Consider the following 27,254-nt stretch of genomic DNA (forward strand, 5'->3'; position numbering starts at 1 on the left):
TTTTCAAGTCATAAACATTTTAAACATACTGTACTATTTATGTTGCTAAACAGTTACAAACAGCTAAATCTACTTAACAAGTCCAACAAGCAGGGTGTCCTCTTCGTCCCTTCTTTTTCTGTTTACCTGGAGACGAAGGTAGAACCAAACTTCGAAGCACTGTAAAATCATTTCAACTCCAGAAATAGAAAAGGTCAAACTACACTTCTGAAAAAAAATCCACCACTGTTTTTTTCCTTATTTGGAACGATAGAAAATTACTAATCATAAATGGTTTGCATCATTAAAAAATAAATAAAGAACAAACATAAGTTTGCAAAAGAGGTAAATGTATCTTGAAGTATAAAACAACAGAACAGAAAGTATATATTTTTTTCACGTCTGCAAAGAATATTATAGATCTTTATGTAAATGTTAATTAAATTATTCAATAAAATTTTAAAAAGTTAATTTCGGTAGCTACATAAATTCTCAAGATGTTTGAACAAGAATAACTGGTCTATGGAAGTGAAGAATCTCTATGAAACTCAAAACTATGAGAAAATAAATAAGTAAAATTATAGTATGCAAAAATCTTGTCAATAATGAATGATAAAAGCAACACGTGTAATTCCACAAACTCTTCACGAGATTCTTAAATGCTTGGATATTAGTAACAACACATTCGTGACAATGCAGAACCGTGCTATTTGAGTATATTAAACGTCGTTAGAAGATTTTTCAATAAAACAACTTTAAGATTATAGTCAGCCAGCAGACATAATAAACAGGCCTATAATTCCCTGAACATCATCTTGATCTACTGAAACCTGTGAAATCAAGTATCCATACAAAGTTGTAAAAAGTGGTGGTGGTGGTGGTGGTGGTGGTGGTGGTGGTGGTGGTGGTGGTGGTGGTAACAATAATAATCTGTAAAAAAGTCAGGCAATACAAATTTATATACATACAAATCATAAAATGTATTGAAAGATCCCTTTATATAAACTTCACTGGAATATAAGTACAATAATTGATATAAAAATATAGTTTCATTTAACTTTTACTGATAAAATGAAGGAAATAACATACCTCATTCATAAAGGAGTATCCAATACACCCACTCTTCAATCAACCTAAACTGAAAAATCTACCAAGTACAAGGACATAGCACACAAAATAAAATCCGAAGCCAAATAGCCATTCTACTTAAGCTATACAGAGTGGAAGTAATATACCGGCAATGTGCAGATTTTGACTTATTCCTTGGATTGTAGCCAACAACAAAAAATTCTAATATATTAGTTCCAAATTAATACTTTTCTCAGAAAAAAAATTATTTTCCCTTAAATGTTAACACTGTTTCATTCAATAAGTACTATCCATAGGATTATGATTTTTTACTCTTATCATTAGAGGAACTGATGAGGAATGATTTATCCCTTTGCAGTTTAAAGACAGAGTTCACGTGTGCATTCATAGATGAGCCAGCGATGCACTGTTGCCAAACTAAGCAGTCTTTCAGCCTAATTTCCTAATTAACCATGCACTTAATTAAAAAACCCATTAATACTGGTAGGTTTCTTATTTATTTTAATGTTTTTCATAGCTTCCTTCAATTTGCACAGTTATATCACTTCCAACCCGTATACAACAGCTTAAACAAGATCAAGATTTCTCTTAGCACTTACATCCAGCTCCAGAAATCCGTCATCCTGACAACTTAAGGTCCGCTCCCACTTACCGGAATCGAACCGAATTGAATCGAAACGAAAAGTCTGCTGCTGCTAACATCTAGTGGAATCGAACCGAACAATACTTTTGTGTTTTATGTTTTGTCATACAAAAGATGATAATTCTACACAATATTTATTAATTTTTCTTCTTCATATTAATTTGTGATTTTTGTACCAGCAATAACTTTCAATGTAAATTAATTAAGCCGCCAAGAGTGGATATGGTTCATTTGCTTCTTTCACGAAGGTTTCACGAAAACTTACGATGATACCCGAAACAAGAAATTCTGTTCTGGCAATGGAATAAATATTCTAGCTTTTGAATTCTGTTCTGTTCGATTCGCTTCGATTCTATATGATGCGCTGCTTTCTGCTATCTTTCATTTAAATATATTGTGAAGAGAAATTCTATTCGATTCGATTCAGCTAAACAGAAGCGGGCCTTTATACAATGGTCCAAATAGCAATATAGTGAAAGAATAGGAACTTGTCTAGAGGACCGTTTTTATCTGTGGCAAATGTCATATGACGAGGAAATCAATACTATGATAATAATAATAATAATAATAATAATAATAATAATAATAATAATAATAATAATCATCATCATCATCATAATACAGTCTGATCCATTTGGGAAGACATACAATAAAATTACTATAAAATTTATAATGGACAGGAGCTTTGTATCATCATTACCGCATAAGCAACAAAAGAAGTTACTAAGCAACGACTGAATAAACAAAATGCTTCTTGAATATTTACTTACTTACTGGCTTTTAAGGAACCCGGAGGTTCATTGCCGCCCTCACATAAGCCCGCCATTGGTCCCTATCCTGAGCAAGATTAATCCATTCTCTATCATCATATCCCACCTCTCTCAAATCCATTTTTATATTATCTTCCCATCTAAGTCTCGGCCTCCCTAAAGGTCTTTTTCCCTCCGGCCTCCCAACTAACACTCTATATCCATTTCTGGATTCGCCCATACGTGCTACATGCCCTGCCCATCTCAAACGTCGGGATTTAATGTTCATAATTATGTCAGGTGAAGAATACAATGCGTGCAGTTCTGTGTTGTGTAACTTTCTCCATTCTCCTGTAACTTCATCCCTCTTAGCCCCAAATATTTTCCTAAGCACCTTATTCTCAAACACCCTTAACCTATGTTCCTCTCTCAAAGTGAGAGTCCAAGTTTCACAACCATACAGAACAACCGGTAATATAACTGTTTTATAAATTCTAACTTTCAGATTTTTTGACAGCAGACTGGATGATAAAAGCTTCTCAACCGAATAATAACAGGCATTTCCCATATTTATTCTGTGTTTAATTTTCTCTTCCCCTTCTATGCACGTTTGTGATTAAATTTCTTTCTTATGACGCAACATACAGCTCGCTCACTAGCCAAACAAGCAAGAACAGGGGCCAAGATCGTTGAATCGAGCTGTACAAATTATTTAACAATAAACAGCAATACTTCTCATTTTATCACGTTTCTATTTTATGTCTTCCAAAACAGATCACCCTTTAATAATAATAATAATAATAATAATAATAATAATAATAATAATAATAATAATAATAATAATAATAATAATAATAATAATTACCTCGTGTATGAATGACATACTCAGTTCATGGGGTCTGTTGCATCCGCAACCTGTACCAAGCTTCCTATTTCCTTTTCTCAATGGTGACTTTCCAAGATCAAGTTCTTCACAAGTTAATGTCAAATTGTTCTTATTGCGCTCAAATACGTACTCAATATCAGAAAACAGTATCCTCCTGTACCTTGATTTCAAATACATCAATGCCAGACAGTGATCATTGTAGTTTATTTCATTATTCTTCTCTCTTTTGAAGTACTGGAAGGGATCAGGTATAGCACGAATATACCGCTCAATATCAAAAACGGTTTTCACTTTTTCAAGGAAAGCAGTTACGTACTTAGGAGAAAAATAAATAATTCTCTTCTGAATGGGAAGCCGTAACAGAGGAACAACATATGCCACCTTACTGTCAGATTCTGAAATAGTCATTTTCTCAGGCATCACTGCTACTACTTGTGATTGACCTGAATTAAATGGTTGCGATCTCGAAGCACTTGGACTGCCATACCTTCTCTGACGCAATTCAATAAATACGACATCATCAACAGAATCGTGTTTGGTTGTAGAGGATGAATCTTGTGGCTGTAAGCTGCTCTGATCTTTCTCAGGTACTTTAGACACTATCACATCTTCTGACAGACGTCTTGTAGTTCTGGGAAGGTAAGACCTGCATGGATTTTCAGGCACTCCAATTTCCACACCGTTATCATCTCCATTTATATTATCTCTCATATCTGTAGCAGCATTTTCTGAATTCTTAGTAAGCAAAGAGACACATATTTTTTTGGGTGCACTAGTAATTTCACCGCCATTGCTGATAATATTTCCTGTCCTTCCTGTTACAATCTGAGAAAGTAAAGTGTTGTTTGACTCTTCAGCTGTTACAATCTGGCTAATTTGTGTAGTTCTATTGTCATGGTTGATATCTCCTGCCAGAAGTAAAGTACTGTTTGACTTCTTGCCTGTACAGTTTTCATTCCGAGACTGAAAATCTGTGTGTGTTGTTTCAGAATCTCCATATAGTACAATTTCGCCCTTCTTGTTAACATTAACTCCTGCTGGTTTGCAAGATGTAATTTGCAAAGTACTACCCTCAATATCTTTACCTTTATTTGCTTCTAGTACACTTGTTAGAAGCTGGGCAAGAGGTTTAGGCAATTGTTTGTGCTTATTTACTTGAATAACTCTGACTTTTTTCCTTGCTTTAAGCTTACGTACTTCATCTTCTGATACATATTTTGAAACTTGTGGCAGATTTTTAACGTGTGTTTTCTTAGATACCTTTTTTCCGTTATCCTTTTCTTCTTCGTTTCCTGATGCAACTAAACTAACGGAAGTGTTCTGTATTATCTTTTCTTCTGACGAAAATGTTGGCACTTTGAAAATTACCTTTCCTTCTGACGAATATGCTGGCGCTTTGAGAATTACCTTTTCTTCTGACGAAGATGCTGGCGTTTTGAGAATTACCTTTCCTTCTGACGAATATGCTGGCGCTTTGAGAATTACCTTTTCTTCTGACGAAGATGCTGGCGTTTTGAGAATTACCTTTTCTTCTGACGAAGATGCTGGCACTTTGAGAAGCAAAGTGCCATCCCTTTTCTTAGGAACTTGAGTTTGAGCAATTTTGGTATTTTTGTCCCAACTATTACTTCCTGTTTCTTGGTAACAATTTGTATTTAATAATCGATTCAATTTCGTTAAGACAGCACTTAATCCTGGTTTACATTTTTGTTTCTTATCAGATTTATTTTCATGTAATTTTTCTCTCTCTGGAAGAGAAAGTTGATGAAAATTGCTGTATGAAGTTTGAAATTCTTTCAGAACTTTAGAAGAGTGTGTCTGTGTACTAGTAAGATATTTTATAGTTGTCCTACCGCTCATAACAATAGATTTATCTTGTTTCTCCGTCTCCATTCTATTTACAATTGTAGATTTACAATATGTCACACTTTCAGAGTTACTGGTAGCAGTTTTGCCTGGTTCTTCTGCTCCTTCTATTCTCTCTTCCACTGTAGATCTACAATGTGTCACATTTCCAGAGTTTGCATTTTCTGCCTTTTTTTTTTCTTCCTTCGCATCTTCTATTTTCTCTACCACTGTAGATCTACATTGTATCAAATTTCCAGAGTTTGTAATATTTTCGTCTTCATGTGAAGATGGACATTCATTCTTTAATTTCAGTTCCTTAGATATACTAGCTTCTTTGTTAACTCCATCTTGTCGGGAGAATTGTCTTGAATTTTTGTGAATATTATGTGAAGCAACTTCTGATTTTTCTAACCTGGATATTGGCAGAACATTTGCTCGATGAGCAGTGTGTGTGGTATTGTCCCCTTCACTCAAGACTGATTTCCTTTTTAGTCTTCTATAATCGATCAGACTTCCTGACTTTTCTTTATGTTCAATCTGATACTTTTCAGCACTGTTACTAGAAATGTGTGATGTCCTATTGGCATTCTTAGCTGCATTACAATCAGTTTTCACGTGTTTAATTTCTGGATCATCACGATTAACTTTTTTTTCATCTAATAAGTCATCATCTGTAATAGTAACAAGTGGAACAACTTTCACCGGTATTCCCAAACACTGGATATCATCATCTCCATCTGAATCCGATATTGCAATGACCTCACTCACTTTATCAGATAACTTCATTCGTTTCATGGAAGTTTTGTTATAGGAGCAGTTAATTTTAGGTCTGTCGGTTTTATTACGTCCATTTCCAAAGTTGTGGATTTGTCTAGCCATTTCGTTATGTTTCTGAGGATTAATACCTGAAATCAATAAATACGTACAAATGAAATATCCAATATGGTACCCACAATTTTACTTTTTACTACAGTCCTCTCTGTAGATTGAAAACTCAAAAAAGTTTCATATCCATGGTTCAAGAATTAAAACAGAAAATCAATATCCCGAATTTAAAAGAAAACTTACAAATTTAACCAAACCCTTTAACTCTATTAAATATAGAGTATAATCTCAATTTAACAGAAGAAATACTGAAATCAGAAGTAAACACTGAAATAATGAAACAATTGTCTTTAGAGACAATTAATATTAGGTACCCTCCACAAAACTGGTTTCATTTATACACTGACGGATCCTTGATCTCCAGAGAACAAGGTGCCGGTGCAGGTGTTACGTGCTGTCTCTTCTCACTTTATAGATCTCTTGGATATGGAACACCAAGTTTTGATGGAGAAATCGTTGCAATAAGTGAAAGTCTCAGGAATCTTCTATGCCACATCAATAAATTTAGGAATGCAGTTATATTGTCAGACTCCAAAGCAGCTATTCTATCAATAGTCTCTAAACACACACCTTCATCTCAAACAGCAGAAATAACTAAAATGCTCTCTCAATTAATATCACTCAATAAAAGAATTGTATTCCAATGGATACCATCCCATTGTGGAATCCTGGGAAACGAGAATGCGGATGCATTAGCAAAGAAGGGCAGCACTGCTACTTAAAGACCTGTTACTAAATCTACATATTACTCTGTGAAAAGATTTATTAAATCTACATACTCAGACTTCAACAAACAAAATTTGATAACACAATCACAAGGGAAAAAATGGAACTCTCTGCATCATAATCCACAGTTAATTCCCGATTTACCACGAAAATCGTCTGTAGCTGCATTTAGATTGGCAACAGGCCATGATTGTTTGGCCAAACACCTGCATAGAATTGGAATATATCAGTCCCCTAACTGCCCATTGTGCAACTCAAACCAAGAAATGGATTCAGAATACCTCAAAATCTGTGCTTCAGTGGCTGACCATGATAATACCTTTGAAAAATATTGGAGTGCAAGAGGCCAAATGACTTTATTGTCAAACGCCTGGCATTAGAAAACAACAACAACAACTTTTTACTTGAACTGTCTACGGCCACGTTACATGTAAATATATATTTTATTTTTTCATTCAGTCTATACAAGCGCTAACCTACAGCACAAACTATAGAACGTATTTATTTTATTCCGATATTCACAGATTACATTTTTTAATTAGTGTATTGTAAATCTCCGATAAATTAAGAGTAAGGTACCGGTAGTCAGTGGCGGCTCGTGAGTTATTAAATTGGATGTTCACAATGGTATATGAATAATAAAAAATGGCTACTGTTTAAATGTTGTCCTTTTCTTACATACCTTTAATTGCCAATAATTTACGACAAATATTTTCAAAATACTTGAAATGAAATTCATTTTGAAAAGGTATGATAAGTTAGTAAATTTAAATAATAAATATGAAGACTATTACAGAGAAAAATCAAATTATTGTAGTAACAATGAGCAAAAGCTTGTAAGTCTCCGAAAATGTATTTTATAAGTTGTTTTCTATGATTAACTGCAAAAGACCAATTGCGCCACTCATATTCCTACAATCTGATGGCATTGGTAAGGTGGCCCCAGTCACCAGTGTAGCTCAGTCGGCAAAGGTGCCTGCCTTCTGGTCCGGAGCTGCGCTTGGACATGAATTTGATTCCCGTTTGAGCTAATTAACTGACTGGGATTTTTTCCGAAATTTTCTTGTTATTGTACAGGCTACCGGAACTCAGTTTCTTGAAAGACAACCTCAGTGACGGAACTACACAATACGAAGAGAGATATTTTGTTATTTTATTTTGTGCTACAGAATTCGTATCAACTAGTCCCTTCCGCCACTGGATGGATGGACGGCATCGCTCCACTCCCCCATCGCCATAACAATACAGACGAAGTAATACATATCTCCTTTCTCCCTCTTTTCACAGTGAGACAAGATACATCACACAGACTTTAAGCATGAGCCAGGAACTTTAAGACTCAATTTCTCAAAATTATTCCAGAAGGACTTGGTCCACTCTAGTTGTGAACCCCTCAAATATAAAACCGAATAGCATCCTGATGTCTGGCATGACGACTGAAATTCATAAATACGGTTTAATTTTCAGCTGAAACAAATTTCTTTTGTTAAAGCTAATCTAGTAAATGTATCATAGTATTACTATTATTTTTTAATCGTGTTATTGTTATTAGCACATTAGCAAGCCTGATGTTCAAAAAGACTAACTCAGGGCATTATTTCACTTTCTAAAATTACAATAAATAAAAATAAAACAATAAGACGTAAATTTTGAAGTACCGGTAATTAGTATCTGTATGATCTCTGTGTCTTTGTTCATCTGTGCACAAAATTCTTCCACACAAGATCAATAGCTAATTTACAAATAATTACTTTGTCCTGGAAGTATACTGTACACAAATAGCATCACAATTTTAATCGACAAATAGCAATTATGGTTTACTTTGGCATTCTGTTACAGAGAAAAATTTCGTAATGGTCTATAGAATGTGTGTTTTAAATGCATGTATCTTTAATAGCTCAGAAATTATATACATTTTTGTCTGGCAATGTAGCAAAAAAATTAAGTTACTGGAAACAACAATAAAAGGGGGCCTGTGATTTACAAATCCATAGTGCAGGAAGTTTACAAATGTATAATGTATACAAATGGCGTCTCAACATCCGATAACGCCACAAATACCCACAAAATGTTATGCAATGCATTCCACACATATCACAGAGTATTTAAAAAAATTTTTTTTTTTAACTTTATTCATTTTTCACCATAAAATACCGTCCTCGCAGGAAGTTTAAAAATGGCGTCTCAACATCCGATAAGGGCACAAATACCCACAAAATGTTATGCAATGCATTCCACACATATCACAGAGTTTTTTAAATAAAAAAAAATTTCTGAAATTTTACTCATTTTTCACCATAAAATACCGTCCTCGCAGGAAGTTTAAAAATGGCATCTCAACATCCGATAAGGGCATAAATACCCACAAAATGTTATGCAATGCATTCCACAATTATCACAGAGTATTTTAAAGATTTTTTTTTTAATTTACTCATTTTTTACCAAAAAATATCGTCCTTTTCCCTTAAGAGAAATATTTACACTTCCTATGACAATCTCTGGGGTAGAAAATCTAAAGCATGTGCAATGCTAAATATAAGGACCGTTTTTGCAAAACTTGCTAACTGAAAAAACTAAATTGTACAGGAGAGACAAAACACCATAGTAAGCAAGTTTTGCTGTAAGTCTCACTTATAGGAGAAAGCAAGTTTTGAAAAAACGATCACACTTTGACACGCTACAATGAAGAGAAATAACCCAATTTTACTAAGACGCTTTGAACATCATGTAGAGGCCTGCCTTATGTTAACGAATCCAACAAAATCTCAATTTTGCAAATTTTGCAGTTAGCAAGTTTTGCAAAAACGGTCCTTATTACACATTGCTATTACTAAACATTCCGAAACCGACTTTCACTTGCAATTCCCAAGTTTAGACTGGTCACAAAAGCTGAACTATTACATATTGCAAAAAATGTAATAATAATAATAATAATAATAATAATAATAATAATAATAATAATAATAATAATGCGTTGTACACAGCCCTTGAAGGACCCAGACCAACCAGCCAGCTGCTGGCCTCACGTTCACATGCCGAAGCAGAGGTGGACTATCATTCAACCAGAATGGAGGTATCGTGTGGTTAGCACGATGATCCCCCCAGCTGTTATAGCTGGCTTTTGCAACCTGATTTCGCGACCTATCGCAGCTTCCCAAGTGCATCACGATGCTGGGTGGGCACCATAATGTAGAAAAAAAAAATTATTACAATGATGTAATATATGGCTTCTCTGCGCCGTGCTCACCACATGGACAAAAATTTGTTAATGTCTGAAGAAGTTTTCTACCCAAGGACAGGTATTTCACTGCAAACCTAGCATCCTCCAATCTTTCCTATTTTTCTGCCTTCCTCCTTGTCTCCACATACGCTCCATGCATCTTAGGCCTAATCTTGTCTATCATCTGATATCGTCTTCAGTCTTAATTTTTTTTATTATTTATTTATTTTAGTAGGTTATTTTACGACGCTTTATCAACAGCTTAGGTTACTTAGCATCTGAATGAGATCAAGGTGATAGTGCTGGTGAAATGAGTCCGGGGTCCAACACCGAAAGTTACCCAGCATTTGCTCATATTGGGTTGAGGGAAAACCCCGGAAAAAACCTCAACCAGGCAACTTGCCCCGACCGGGAATCGAACCCGGGCCACCTGGTTTCGCGGCTAGACGCGCTTTCAATCTTAAATAATAATAATAATAATAATAATAATAATAATAATAATAATAATAATAATAATAAATGACCAACACAATCGTAAATAGATACAGACTTCGTAAACGTAATACAGTAAAATGTCGTTATAACGAACGCCAAAGTGACTTCTTTGTTTTTTTTTTGTTTTGTTTTTGTTTTTTTTTTTGTGAATTTTTATATTGGTCCCCATTTTCCAATACTTGTAATGCAAAAAGAATTCCTTTACAACTAAATTCAGTATAAAGAATTTACCAGATACAGATTAGCTCATGTAAAAAATGTGATTCCGATGAAGGAAGAAGTATTAATTTAGTTATAACAATTTTTGTTATAAGAAAGTCTATAATAAGCCATCGGCGTAGTTCCGGAGTTGCGCTCGGGCGTGAGTTCGATTCCCGTTTTGACTGATTACCTACTTGGATTTTTTCCGAGGTTTTCCCCAACCGTAAGGCGAATCTCAGGTAATCTATGGCGATCCTCGGCCTCAATTTACCAAATATCATCTCGCTATCACAAATCGCATCGACGCTAAATAATCTAGTAGTTGATGCAGCGTCGTTAAATAATCAAATAAAAAAAATTGAATATCCTCACGCTGAAACCCAATCACTCCATGGAGACTTCAGTCTTATGACTAGCTTTTAGTTTTTTGCACCCAATGTCACTGTGTTACCGTTACCTTCGAACTTAAGACGACCGACTACTGTGGTCACGTGTACCTAGTTGGCGACTCTACTTTTTAGCTTAGCCTTTATATTCAAGTCGACTATTTCTGGTATATACAGGTAGGTCTACACCAATGCTTGCCGTATATATATCGATCGATTCATGCGTGAGAAAGAACAGGCAAGTGAAGTGAATACAGTGTATGTGGTACCTATAAAAAAAGGGAAATAGGAGAACGTATGGAATCAGTGCTTTGACTCTTTCAATGTTCTTAAACAACAGGAAAAAGTTGAAGAAAGTTTTGCGATCGAATTACATTGGGTCGACGCGAAAAATGAAATCAGGACGACAGAGTTTCAAGACGAAAAAAGCAAAAGCTGTCCACAAATGGTTTGTCGTGTGTTGTGTAGGCGCCTATGTGCATACGGAGGCTTACATCGTTGGCTTACTTTTAAAAACCAAGCAAGTTCAATTTTTCCCGAATGTTGAAATCTGTACACAGGGTGTTTCAAAATTGATGCTTCGTACGAATGCTGTACTCTCCCCATCCCATTTCTTTCCAACTTTGAGACGATTTCTAAAAAGACGATATGATGAACGGTGGATAGGTAGAGGAGGGCTTGTACCTAGATCACCGGATTTAAATCCTTTGGATTTTTGTGTATGGGGTTATGCAAAAAGCCTGGTTTACAACAGACATCACTACACCTGAAGAACTGCAACATCGAATTGTACAGGGACATCATTTTATTTTTACTAACATTTTTAATATTAACCTGTCTATACCTTTAGAGAACCGGAAACACCGCTTGCTCCCCCCTCCAAGACTGGAGTTCGATGATACTGGCGTAAAACACAAATCACTCTACTAGGTATAGGAAGGAAGAAAAGTAGTACATCCATTTACGTAAACTAGGAAATATCGCGATTTTGAGTTTGATAATTTTCATTAGGTTTTTCTTTAATCAAAGTACAGTACTGTATTAAGAATAAGTGTTTTTACTCACGAAGTGAGTTATCCATGCAAACGTATTCATTATGCAGTGTATATTATACTGTCTACAGCACATTAGCGTACAATATAGAGAAAGAAGTTAAATTGAAAAATAATCATAATATGAATATTTAAAAACAATTTTGAAAATGGTGGCCGTTCATTTCGATACAGGCTTCAGTTCTTTTGTGCATATTATCGCACTATAGACTATTGCATCTAATTCCAATTGCCAGTTTCGTCCTTCGTACTAGTAACTCATGTTGAAATAATCCTGTACCTACTCTACGTACTGTGAATTCAATCTTCACTTCTGCCCGACCCGAAAATATAAAATTACTCAGACATGCTCTCTACTGTCCGTCCAAGTGGTTATGCCGCAGGATTGTAGAAAGGGAGGAAATCACGTGACAGTTAATTACTTAACGAGGCCCTTTCATTTAAGTTAAATTAAACAGCTGTATAATATTACGTAAACGTCCAATTCCTAAGAGAAATTAATGTTTTCAGAAAAGAGCTAAGACAGCCCAGCTTTTACAGAGGGGCGAGCAGAAGCAGGTGGGGGAAATCGGGATGCGATGTAGGCAAACGGACAGTACCTGTGCGAAAATATGATTCAATATTGAAAGCTCTTTCGTCACTGGAAAACGCGAACATATTTCTGGAACGTACTATACTCAGTAACTCAGTACTGCTTACTATCTGCGGTCTTGGTTCTGTGTGGAGTGGGAACTTCCTTAGTACAAGGGGTGGGAGTGAAGTACATTCAAAAACTCAGGTACAATAAAAATTGAAGTAAAAATAAAATGATGTCCCTGTAGATGCCTTCCAGCAAATGAAGAATGATCCAGGATTGCTCGATTGCATTCGCGGTTCTTTGCAGAGAAGACTAATACTCCTTCCATATTGTCCATTTCACTTGGCAAGCTCCTTTTTGTATATTTTTCCATTAAACTTTTAAAACGGATTTTTGTAATTTATTTAATAGGATATCAGCCCGTACCATCATGTGGGATAAGTCTGCAAACAATTCGGATTGTGTACTTGGATATATGTGCAGTAGAGGGCATTATTCCCTCCCATTCGAACCCAACAACTGAATTTGTTGACGATGTGTTTTACCACGGCAATGCTGTTCAGTGTAACATTTTTTGTTCCCTCTTATTTCTGAATTACACAGTTTGCATTCTACCACATCTCCTTTAATAGAGAAATAATTACTATTGTTTTATATTTTGATTTGTAACTCTGTTTATCAGTGGCGTAGCACGAAATTTTGAGCAGGGGAAGCTAACTCAAGTTGTCTTTCATGCAATATGAGAAAACGTATTACAAAAATATAGTCTTAAAATAAATAGTAGTCAATGTCAAGTCAGCAGTCGAAGATCGGTTGGAACCTCGTAACACCAATAAGACATGACCTCAAATGGTACGTAGTAAAATATGATTTCATGGTTTACACATATCTCTAACAAATAGACATGTATACGTGTAACATTCGCTCACTCCCTGTCATACTTAGATAAATCACAATATTAACGGTCAATAAATACAGTATTAGTATCATTACGTAAGTATGCGTCTGTATTTTGAATGTGTCCTTCATTGACAGCAAGGGAGTCGGTCATTTGCTTTTTAGATCACACTTTTGTTCGTAAGTCAGTCTTGATAATAGAATTGTCCTAAAAAATTCAAGTAAATTGGTGTCAGGAACTGTTATTTCACTCATTATTTATTATATCAGCCACAATGCATACTAACACTTCAACTGAACACAACTGACGAAAAGGGATAACTCGGAAACTACTTATTTTCAATGTCAAAGCTAGCTTCTTGCGAGCCTTGCGACCAGGGTAGTTTAGTTAGAAAGGGATGGAAAATCTGCGGGGTGGGTTACACAGAAGAATGAGTGAAAGAAACCAGTCTGCTTGGAAGCTGGTGTGTGCAGGCTTCTTGTTTACTGCTGCATCACAAATCATCCTGACCTGCCGCATCACAATATTTAACGCGTAGATATAAATTCTATTAAAATTAATAAATAATTTTGTCCATAAACTGCAGGTTTATTATGAAATTATTATTAACTGGGGAAGCTGAGCTTTTTAGCTTACATTGACGCTACGCCACTGCTGTTTATACACTCAAAATTTCCTCTGTCACTAGAGTACGAGACAAGGAAGAACCTAGACTCCAGGGCAGCAGCACAACTTTTCATTACAAACGTCAACAGACTGTGCAAGGGGACGGGGTTGTTTGTTGCTTGCGATTTCGCTGTGTATGGTCCAGTAACAACATAACTTCATATCCTATTTAGTGCTTAAGAACCCCTGACTAATGTCTTATTGGTAACTTATTAGGTTCAAAACTGTCTTCGGACAGATGACTAAACAACAACATTCAGATTATTTCTGAATTAAATTTGTATACAGTACACTAGTGAAGCATTTGTGTAGAGTGTAGCATTGTATGGGGGCAGAAACATGGACATTACGACGAAGTGAAGAGAAGCGACTAGAAGCATTTTAAATGTGGATATGGAGAAGGCTAGAGCGTGTGAAGTGGACAGACAGAATAAGAAACGAAGCTGTGTTGGAAAGAGTGGGTGAAGAAAGAATGCTCAGGAAGAGGAAAAGGAATTGATTGAGAAGAAATTGCCTTCTGAAGGATGCACTGGAAGGAATGGTGAACGGGAGAAGAGTTCGGGACAGAAGAAGATATGTATGTATGTATTTATTCACACTGCAATGGGTATATACCCGTGGCAGTGGTAACTAATTACACTCAATAATGACAATAATAAACTAATTAATTAAAAATACAGTTAATAATAATACCAATAATTAATACAAATAATTAATACTAACGATAATTTATAATAATAATAATAATAATAATAATAATAATAATAATAATAGGGAATATCCTAAATTAAATTAAGCACGATCACTTAAAATAACATTTAAAATAAATCTAATTTGTATCTTAAATCTAAGTTCGAACTAAAACCCACGAGTATGATATGTCCATATCTGCACAAGTACCTTTCCACATTACACTCATTTCGCTGTCAACTCACTCACTGCACTGGAACTACGACACATTTCACTCATTCTATCCTGATTTCACTAACACTTCAAAAACATTTCACTGTCACTATAAACTATAAAGCTTCCCTGACAGGAACACGTTTCACTGACACAACACACTTCACTGACACAACATAATTCTTCACTGATACAACACTTCAATAACAAAATATCATTTACATCCTTTACATACTGTGTATAATTACCGTCTATTAGTAAAGTCCTTAAGCCTATTTTTAAATACATTTTTGGTTGTTGGTAAAGCCTTTAGTAAGTCTGCAGGTAAAGCATTCCAGTCCCTGATAGTACGATTGAGAAAAAACTTTCCAGTGTCCGTCCTCTGTCTTCTTTCCCTCAATTTATATGAGTGGTCGTTCCTTGAAGAGTAATTTGGCGGTTGCAACCTATTTTTTATTTCTCTCCAGGCAGGCTCACCTCTGTATGTTTTGAACAGTGCGCATAATCGAATTCGCGTTCTTCTGTCCGTGAGTGTGTCCCATATCAGGTGATAGACGACAGTAAGATATAAGGGATCATATGTGGAGACGAAGAGGAAGGCAGAAAATGCTGGGGCGCGCTTCAGTACAGGGGCAGTGGCATTTCTCAAAGGTTAGAGCCCAGTTTAGATATATGTGCAGGGACGTCGCTAAGGGGGTGCGAAAGGGTGCGCAAGCACCCCGTAAAAATCGGAGCACCCCTTTCCGCACCCCAAAGGTTATTTAAAGCCCTGATTTGGGCAATTTATTAAAAAAATACTAAGCATGTTATTTTGAAGAACAAAAACGAACATATTGCTGTAAGTATGTAAAAAAAAAATTCATTAAACGCGAGAAATAAAAAGTAGCCATTATTATTCAAACTACATAACATTTGACATTTTACACGATTCACAGTTAAACTCAAATCAACGTTAATCTTGTTTTTATTCAATCACTATAGCATTACATCTGCTTGAACGCAGTTAGCATTAATATGTATCGGTGCAATACAGTCGACTCGACAATGAACGTTCCCGAATGTCAGACTCATTATTGGTAAACCTATACGTTATATTAATTATTATTTTTCAATATAGTTAACATTTTTGTTAAATGAAATTAACATGACTATAATCTACGCAGAACAACAAGACTGTATGTGAAGTTTCAGGAAGATTAAATGAATTTGAATTTTCATATGACGTCATATTAGCTGTGTTACGAACTGAGCGCGTATCATGACAATAATGTACCTATGAGGAAATCTTCCATCAATGCGACAATGCAGTATATAGTAGTTGACTTCTAACATAGTGAGTGTGTTCTTACGAGTTACTTTCTTTCTTTTAGTAGGTTATTTTACGACGCTTTATCAACATCTAGGTTATTTAGCGTCTGAATGAGATGAAGGTGATAATGCTGGTGAAATGAATCCGGGGTCCAACACCGAGAGTTACCCAGCATTTGCTCATATTGGGTTGAGGGAAAACCCCGGAAAAAACCTCAACTAGGTAACTTGCCCCAACCGGGAAACAAACCCGGGCCACCTGGTTTCGCGGCCAGACACGCTAACCGTTACTCCACAGGTGTGGACTACGAGTTTAAATAATATTTTGTTCATAATTATAAGATTTAAGTGATTTGGTTGTAAAAAGGCAAATTCTACAGTCTGTTATAATATCTACCGGGCAAAAACGTAATATTTCGGACTTCTTTTAAAAAAGTACGCAGAAACAAAGAAAAGTAAGTGAAGATGAATATGTTACAAAAGAATTTGAAAGTGAAGTGAAAGCGATAGAGTATAATGTACTCGCGCTTAATGAGTGAAAAGGGCTTCCCTCTCGATATAGCTGAATCAGTTTCCAACTATTCTTAACATTTCGTGTTAAATGAATATCCGAAAAGAACATTTGGGACCCAGGAGAAAAGTTTCCAGTATGAATGGTTTAAAACTTTCCCCTGGCTGGAGAATAGTGTTCCCCAAGATGCTGCATTTTGTTTCGCGTGCCGATTTTTCGACTGAGAGTGGTCGTTGTTCGTCTCTAACAACGAAGGGCGGAAAAAAAAGCTGAAAAAAAAAAGCACTATCCGCCGACACAAAGATAAAAAACATGAAAATGTTGAATCACATAAGAAAAGTTGTGCTGCATGGTAAGAATACCGACGCATCAAAATAAGAGATCCACAAACATCAGTTGGGACCTTGATAAACTAAGCATACTCAATTAAGGTGCGAGAAAATCGTATGTATGTTGGACAAATAATAGAAATCCTCAGGTTTACCGCTATACAAGGTATCGCTCAGAGAGGCAACAATGAAACCCAAGATAATGAAAACCGCGGAAATTTCTTAGAGTTACTACAGCTAATAACTAAAAACAATCCCATTGTACAAAACAAACTAAAAGAAAGGCCAAAAAAAATGTTAAGTATACTCATCCATCAATTCAGAATGAAATCTTAAATGTCATTGCTTATGTTGCTCTTGAAGTTGTGAGCAAACAAATAAACAGTGTTATTTATGGTAGACGAAACTAAAGATATAAGTAAAACTGAACAGTTATCTGTCATCGTTCGTTTTTACTGAATGATAAAATTCATGAACGCTTTTTAGGTTTTAGACCAGCTAGGCTAACTTATTGGACGCCACTTCACTTTGTATAATAATAATAATAATAATAATAATAATAATAATAATAATAATAATAATAATAATAATAATAATAATAATAATAATAATAATAATAATCTATACTAATAATAAATCTGTAGCCGAAATTTTTCTGGTAATTTTTGATTTTCCAAAAATAATTGGTCCTAACATATATAATTAACCACCCTGAAACCGAAAATCGCTTTTTTGAAATTTTTGTTTGTATGTCTGTCTGTATGTTTGTTACTTCACGCGATAATGGCTGAACGGATTTCGATGAAAATTGGAATATAAATTAAGTTCGTTGTAACTTAGATTTTAGGCTATATGGCATTCAAAATACATTACTTAAAAGGGGGGGTTATAAGGGGGCCTGAATTAAATAAATCGAAATATCTCGCTTATTATTGATTTTTGTGAAAAATGTTACATAACAAATGTTTCTTTAAAAATAATTTCCGATAAGTTTTATTCCATGAAAAATTTTGATAGGACTGATATTTAATGAGATAAATGAGTTTTAAAATTAAAATAACTGCCATCTAAGGCCGTGTAATGAATTAAAAAACAAATGACTTCGTCTATAAGGGGCCTTGGACAGCAACAATCGAAAGTTATGAAAGATAGCCTACAGAGAATGTTTCTGTGTTTGCATGAAGTGATATCGGAAGCTAAATTAACCGATTTGTATAATTAATTATTATTTTACCATTGGAAAGTGTAGTTTCTCTAGATGGACATAATGCTGTAATGTTATTACCGTAACTTCTGATATAATATAATATAATATAATATAATATAATATAATATAATATAATATATCTAATATAGTATAATATGTAATATAATTTAAGTTATTTGAAGGGTTCAGAACCATACTGGGCCAAGCGCCATTTACTGAATACGTAGAAAACAAGGGTTAAAATTAAGTTATTACCATAATTCAATGGAAACCTATAAGAAGTAAAATAAAATGTACACATTAAATCTAAATGATGTCAATCTTCATTAAACTATGGTTGCATGTAGTAAAAATTAAGAAACATGTTAAAGGAATTGTCATTGCACGAAATGAGTGTCTCTGGACCAAAATGATTGCATTTTAATTATTTGGATGCAATTTAAATTAAGTAACATATTAAACGATTTATCCTTCTATCAAACACGAATGTTCCCTGGATCAAATGTCCTATTTTAATTATGTAATTACTTTATATTTATTTCTAACGGGTGCAGCGGAGCACACGGGTACGGCTAGTAATATTAATAATAATAAAAATAATAATAATAATAATAATAATAATAATAGTAAACAGATGTGTATTATGTGTTCAAGTGCATGAGAGAACATTTTGGATTTTTTATGTACCACATTTTTACAGCTCGCACCCCATACGCACCCCCCTTGTTCTGATCCTGGCGACGTCACTGTATATGTGTGTGTGTGTGTGTATTAATCGAAAAAAATGTCATATAAACATACGTCCTATTCTCAATATTTCTAGCCCCTAATTTTCGATTAATACACACACATAAACTGGGCTCTAATGCCACTGCCCCTGTACGGAAGCGCGCCCAAATTTTACCAACACTCATTGATTCAACTCGCAACAAAATTGATAATTAAATCACTTAATGATTTGAAACTGATTCAAAATTTCCGCATTCTACCCAAGACAATCGGAGATTGGCACTGATTTGATCTATTATTGTCAATTGCGTTTGTAACCGTTGGACAAGGATTGAACTTTCAATAATTAAGTTATATTGGGGATTTAAAATATTGCCGACATCTCTTAGGAATCATGGAAGTTACAGAATAGTCTATAGATACTATTTTTTAAGTTAATATTGCAGATTTCAGGAGGAAAAAAAGTGCAAGAATTAAACTTGTAGCATGAATTAAAAAAAAGTCCTCTAAATGTTTGGAGCTTCCAGTTTATAGCCGATACCGGGTACGTCTAACTAAGATTACAAATTCGCTACGGTTGGACACATTGATCACGGTCTAGTAAGTTATATTTGGTTATATACAGTTACGAAGCTTGAGTTGTGAGGGTGCTAGGAACAATAGAATGTGCCGGTACTATTTCGCATTGTCTGTACTGAGGCGATATTAGCGATCCTAGTGGTTAGCAACTATGGATGCATATTTACTACGTATTGAGCTTCGTGACTGTATATACTAGACTGTGATCTATGTAGGCTACTATGTTTCTATCGTGCAACTGTGCTTGTTTAATTTTTCCTCACGTCTTTGCTCCTGCAATTTCCATCTAAACACAACACTGGCGCCATGAGGTCAAAATCACTCAGATTAATGATTGTCTTATATATAGTAGTAACGTAACATGGCAATGGTATTGCCCGTAAGGCAATGGTAAACTTTAGCGGTCCCTGCTTAGGTCGTTCTTGCACGCATGAAAATAACAATGGAATTTACAATCTTCGGACAGGAAGTACTAATGTTATCCAACAACATTAATTTCAAGAGCAGTTAAGATTTATCCTCTTACTGTAAGCCTATGTACAATTTACTTATGTTATTATAATATTATTACTGTTAGAGTCTATTATATTGTGAAATCGAGTTCACAAACTAATAGGCCTAGAAGAATTTTCAAAATAAGACAAATCAGTTCCCGCACTATTGTTGACGCTTGCAGTTCGGTAAATATTGTAAGGGAAGGTGATTTTCTGAACACAACAAAGAATATCAGATGTTCTTTGTTGTGTTCAGAAAATCATCATTCCTTACAACATTCCGCGAACACGAAGTACTTAACCATAACATGTATCTGAAGTCTGACTAGTGTAATATGTAGCTAGTCGGCGATGTAAGCCTATGTAATGGAGGGGGAAAGGGGCTGGTCACCCTACTCCATTACCTACTGCCCTAGTTCGCTCATAAGTGTCAAATTAAGTGTTGCCTTGTTGGTATCACTTGTGAGGTTCAGACCTGTCTTCGGACAGGTCACTGAACAACCTATTTTTCATACGTTATCACTCGATATAAACCGAGGTAAAGTAATTATCTATAAGTAGGCCTACTGGTTTTGATTTTTTATGAAATTAATATTTTAAAACTTTGTGATTATTATTCCTAATATGAAAACATTTAGAAAAAGTTCCTTTGAATGCCAATTTAACTTGTTTTTTTTTTTTACTCTAAAACCATAGCAAAAAGAAACACATTATTTTAAGAGAAAATGATCTTAACTGACAAATAGCATCTTGAGAAAGTCATAGATGCTGCGAAACTGGTGCTGCAAATTGTAGCCTATGATATATTATTAAACATAAGTCTAATTGTATTAATTATTATTCTATAATTAACTAGGCCTATTATCAACATTACGAAAATTGGAAACGGTACTTGAAAATGGGCTACTTATTTTCTATTAGTCATAATGCTACTATTTTAAATCGTCTGTTACCGGTACAATAATATGCTGGTAGGTAATAAGCATTATTTTCAATAATAAATTATTACACTAGTAGTTCTTGAACAGTATTAGACATAGGACTAATAATAAAAGTGCCACATTTGAGTCTACATTGGCCACCAGATTCTAGACTTCAAGACATATGTGGAAGTATAATATAGGTACGGTTACACTTCGTTTTTTAAATAACGGCGGTTTATAACGTAAGTCACGGTAACCAAAGTCTTTATGCATTTCTAGTTAATTTCACATACCTATTCCAAGAAATATGGCCTTCAAATGCTGAACAATGTAACTGACGCACCAATTACGACAGAAACTATCATAAAAAAACATACAAAATTACTAAATTTACATTATGTATAGGCCCCTAAAATTACATATATGAGGGTTAAACGAGCGTTGAGGGACTTCCGCCTATTTTGGAATAGACACCGACCCAGTAAGGTTAATTTCAATTAAGAAACACGCCAAACGAATTATCTTTGCACCAAAAACGGATGCTCCCTGGACCAAATTATCGTATTTTATAATTATTTGAATGCAACAGAAGTCGGCGTCCTTTCACATTTAGTTGTGTGAATAATTATAATTTCATAAACAAATACTGTTCCCATGGGTAGAGTCGAGATGTTAGTAAGTACTGTCATTTAAAACTGTAAAATTCAAACTCGATGATGAAGTATCACTACTGTATTTTATAACATAATTTTGTTAAGATTAAATACACAAATACCTGCACGTCGGTAGTTTCACTATTGCTTGCAGGAGAAATCTTGATCACTTGGTACCTCTTCGGCTCAACACCAGCTGAACAGATGATACGCGGTAATGAAATCACCCTCAGACTTCAATATCATTTTAGTAAATAGCAGTTTGCCACAATGATAAATTATATTAAAAACCAGAGATGATTATATTAAGACGCGTACGTGAACTGTGCGCGACGCGAAGGCCATTCTCTCGACTACATTTAAAGAAAAGAGATGTAAATACTGCATATTACTTCCGCAGAACTGATGTTAGTTTTCATTTCCGAACATAGTACGTACTGGTACGGTATCTGATAATGATGGAAATTAAAATGAGAACAATCGTTTTACGTGAGTAGTCTACGCTTATCGGTGTCATAAACCGTGTTTTATTTCCGTCCACCGTCAGCCTCCGCATAATTATTACTCGTGTTGGTTTTGCAGGTGAGCTTGCTTTCCTGAGCTAGATAGCTTTGCTTTGTAGACTCCTTGCGTTCCACCACAGTCTAGTATATAGTCACGAAGCTTGAGTTGATGAGAGTACTATTTCGCATTGTATGTGATGGGGCGATAGTAGCGATCCTAGTGGTTAGCAACTATCTATGGATGCATATTCCCTACGTATTGAGCTGTAGGCCTATATACTAGACGTCCACGTCTAGCCGCGAAACCAGGTGGCCCGGGTTCGATTCCCGGTCGGAACAAGTTACCTGGTTGAGGTTTTTTCCGGGGTTTTCCCTCAACCCAATATGAGCAAATGCTGGGTAACTTACGGTGTTGGGCCCCGGACACATTTCACCGGCATTATCACCTTCATCTCATTCAGACGCTAAATAACCAAAGCTGTTGATAAATCGTCGTAAAATAACCTACTAAAATATATATATATATATATATATATATATATATATATATATATATATATATATATATATACTAGACTGGTTCCACTAAGAATCCACCACCCTTACCCTCTCTCTCATCTCAACGCTAAGACAAGAAAATTGCAATAATTAGGTTGAAAAGAAAGTCTTGCTTAGCGAAACCAGTAGTTGTGCTTGAACCTATGTTAAAAAATAAATAACTTTAATAAAAATCCTGGTATTCAATCAGTCAAACGTAAGGTAAAGCATCAAAGGATACGCATACCACTCATTACGTATGTAAAAGTGCTGACATATTTATTTTATTATACATGTTGATAATTATTGCATTATGTTATAGCACAGTCTAGTATACACAGTCACGAAGCTCAATACGTAGTAAATATGCATCCACAGGTAGTTGCTAACCACTAGGATCGCTACTATCGCCTCATCAGACAATGCGAAATAGTACCTGCACAATCTATTGTTCCTAGTACCCTCATAAACTCAAGCGTCGTTACTGTATGTACTAGACTGTGGTTATAGTTTCTTTTACAATATCCATCTTGTTTTTTCCTGCTTTAATACATTTTACGTAAATCATTAATATTATTACTGCACCAATAACTATTTAATAATAATAATAATAATAATAATAATAATATTTATTGTAGTACATCAATCATAGTCTTTTATTAATTCTTATATAATTGCAATATAGTTTGGGGATACAAATACCGTATATTTTTAGGGTACTTACTCACTTATGGCTTTTCAGGAACCTGGAGGTTCATTGCAGCACTCACATAAGACTGCCATCGGTCCCTATCCTGAGCAAGATTAATCCAGTCTTTACAATCATATCTCACCTCCCTTAAATCCATTTTAATATTATCCTCCCATCTATGCCTCGGACTCCCCAAAGGTCTTTTTCCCTCCGGACTCCCAACTAACATTCTTTATGGATTTTTGGCTTCACCCATACGTGCTACATGCCCAGCCCATCTCAAAGGTCTGGATTTAATGTTCCTAATTATTATGTGAGGTGAAGAATACAATGCGTGCAGTTCTGTGTTGTCAGCAATGAACCTCTGGGTTCCTTGAAAGTCATTTGTAAATAAGCAAGTAACTAAAACTGACTTAGATTATTGAATTAAGCACAACATGGCTTGTCAGTATATCTTTTCATTAATAGTCTTCCTCGTATGTAATCGTGAAAACTTTGTAACTAATTCAACAGTTCATAGCATAAATACACGTCAAAAAAATGACTTTCATACTCCATCGGCAAGTCTATCGTGCTATCAAAAAGGAGTGCGTTATATGGCAGTAAAAACTTTTAATAGCCTCCCTATCGATATAAAAAATGAAACACAAAACATAAAATTATTTAGGGCCAAATTAAAGAAGTACCTAATTTCTCACGCCTTCTATTCTGTAGGTGAATTCATGACATTCAGTAACACTTCATGAAATTGATACTAAAACTTTGTGTTGTACTAGTAGACTATATTGTAAATCTCGTCTGTATATATTTCATCTAGACTGTGACTATAAATTAAGATTTTATAATAGTATTAAGTTTTTTGACTTGTTCCATATTCTAGCTGTAAGCATGTATGAATACCATGGAATGTTAATAAATACAATACAATGCAATACGACTATGTGGTTAAAATTTGGTAAGTGTGGTATAAAATTACAGAATTTAAAAATTTCAGTCCTATCTTCCCTTAATTTACTAATGGGAGGACGCTACTTAGCCCAAAAGATGTTACGAGGGCTGTCATCTCAGTTGATAACACAATGACTGTCATAGCCTTTGTTATGTTGTTAATGCAATCAGTGCATCATTAAGGATAGTTCAAAGGTTTCGAGATCTTGGGACTTACCACAGGCAGTGGCGGCTGATTGACTGAGGCAAGTGAGGCCGGGCCTCAGTCACTTGGCTTAACTGAAATTAAATTTTGTGTTTTTATATATTATTCATTTGAATGAAGCATATATCGCTGAAGCATTTGAAAACTTTGTGATGTATATAGACCTGTTTTGCAATAAAATTTGTTCCTGAGGGCAGGATCTCTCCTGCTGGGTCTGGCTTGTGATGTATATAGACCTTCTTTGCAATAAAATTTGTTCCTGAGGGCAGGATCTCTCCTGCTGGGTCTGGCTTGTGATGTATATAGACCTTCTTTGCAATAAAATTTGTTCCTGAGGGCAGGATCTCTCCTGCTGGGTCTGGCTTGTGATGTATATAGACCTGCTTTGCAATAAAATTTGTTCCTGAGGGCAGGATCTCTCCTGCTGGGTCTGGCTTGTGATGTATATAGACCTGTTTTGCAATAAAATTTGTTCCTGAGGGCAGGATCTCTCCTGCTGGGTCTGGCTTGTGATGTATATAGACCTGCTTTGCAATAAAATTTGTTCCTGAGGGCAGGATCTCTCCTGCTGGGTCTGGCTTGTGATGTATATAGACCTACTTTGCAATAAAATTTGTTCCTGAGGGCAGGATCTCTCCTGCTGGGTCTGGCTTGTGATGTATATAGACCTGCTTTGCAATAAAATTTGTTCCTGAGGGCAGGATCTCTCCTGCTGGGTCTGGCTTGTGATGTATATAGACCTGCTTTGCAATAAAATTTGTTCCTGAGGGCAGGATCTCTCCTGCTGGGTCTGGCTTGTGATGTATATAGACCTGCTTTGCAATAAAATTTGTTCCTGAGGGCAGGATCTCTCCTGCTGGGTCTGGCTTGTGATGTATATAGACCTGTTTTGCAGTAATTTTTTTTTTCCTGAGGCCAGGATCGCTCGTGCCGGGTTTGGCCTATGCATTTCGTGTCTTTTCGCGGGCTTTGAGTTTGCGCTTAAAACGTTGTAGCTGAGGCACAATTCGTCTGGCCTGGTCAGGTTTCACTCCTCCCATCCATGGGCTGACCTCAAAGATAGAGTGGGGTGGGAATAGCAATGGTGACTTGTCTTCCTGAATAGGCCATAAATAACAAAAATTCCAGCTCTTTGGCAGGCAGAGACCCACACTATTCTCTCCCCTTATGTCTTAGTTTATGACTTAAGCGAGGGTGTTCTACTATTGTACTTCGTAGTACAGTAGTGAATCTGGGCCAATGTTGTTATGCATTTCTGGAAAATATAAACAGAAACAAATGCGAGAAATATTCTGGTGTAGTTAATTCATTGTTAGAGTGTCATTTTTCAAGGATAAATAATATTGAAAGAAAGGAAGTTTTAAATAAAGAGAGAGCCTGCTGAGATACCTAGGACATTGCTGACAATTTTTCTGACAGATAATCTTGAAACGCGAGTTTCTATTGCATTCTGGTATGGCAACATAAATGGTTAAGTGGTAATGTGGTGCAAAATAAACTTCTCTTGGCCTTGTTTGTTGCTGTCAAAGGAAAAAAATAAAAAGAAAAGAAAGAAAGAAAGAAAGAAAGAAAGAAAGAGGAATTTCAACACATAATATGGGTTGCTTCATCACACTGAAACAATCACTGAAATTCACAGCATAACAGCTTATTTGGTGAGTGAAATTATTATTTTTCATTAATAATAATAATAATAATAATAATAATAATAATAATAATAATAACACAGCAATAATGATATTAATAATATAATAACAATAATAATTAATATCATGAATAAACATTTCCTATCGGAGGCACTTAAACTAGTTGCATCTGGCCTCACCGAGGATTTCAATCACCAGCCGCTACTGACCACAGGAGTCCAGAATCTGGCCACAGGAGGGGCACATCGGCCAGAGACGACGGTTCCTTGTCCATCAGTTGCTTATGAAGAAGGTTCAAGCGAGAAATTGGCTAGAAAAATTTGTTAGGTGAATGTTAGTGAGAGGATCGTGGGAAGGCTTCAGGAAAGGAGCTTGATGTCCAGGAAATCTCCAACAGGTCCACAGCTGATGCTACAGCGTCGAGAAGCACGCCAGTACCACCAGCAGGCCACCATCAGGGCTCGTTTTCATGAGCCAGAACGCTTTGTTCTTTTTGTGGACATTGTGGTGTTGATGATAATGATCATGATGATGGAATTAATGACCAGTAAGATAACGCCGAGAATTACCATGCTATAAATTATAGGCCTATAATTGAAGTTGAAATACTTGTACAGAGCGAACTGTAATTAATGTCATTGATTTCAGGGGGTTATTCTTTCAAATATTTCAAACGAAAAAGTTTAATACAATTGAAGGGCTTTCTGCAAAAATAGAGTTGCTCCATATATATTATTTTAATGTACCGAAGTACATATGATATTTCCATGCAGATATTCTGCGTCATC

The 27,254-nt window shown here is 35.4% G+C and overlaps 1 protein-coding gene across 1 annotated transcript in view; it reads right to left on the reverse strand.

Annotated features, from left to right (window-relative positions):
- Positions 1–22,258, reverse strand: part of LOC138692563 (serine-rich adhesin for platelets-like) — a 46,325-nt gene extending 24,067 nt beyond the window's left edge. The window contains exons 1-2 of the mRNA XM_069815538.1: positions 22,059–22,258; positions 3,326–6,099 (exon numbers count right to left, since the gene is read on the reverse strand). Of these exons, the coding sequence (XP_069671639.1) occupies positions 3,326–6,073 (2,748 nt within the window). The 5' untranslated portion in view covers positions 6,074–6,099; positions 22,059–22,258. The remainder of the gene's footprint in view (positions 1–3,325; positions 6,100–22,058) is intronic.
- Positions 22,259–27,254: the final 4,996 nt, after the last annotated feature.

Source organism: Periplaneta americana, chromosome 17 (assembly GCF_040183065.1).
Source record: "Periplaneta americana isolate PAMFEO1 chromosome 17, P.americana_PAMFEO1_priV1, whole genome shotgun sequence".
In the NCBI taxonomy this organism is placed as follows: domain Eukaryota; kingdom Metazoa; phylum Arthropoda; class Insecta; order Blattodea; family Blattidae; genus Periplaneta; species Periplaneta americana.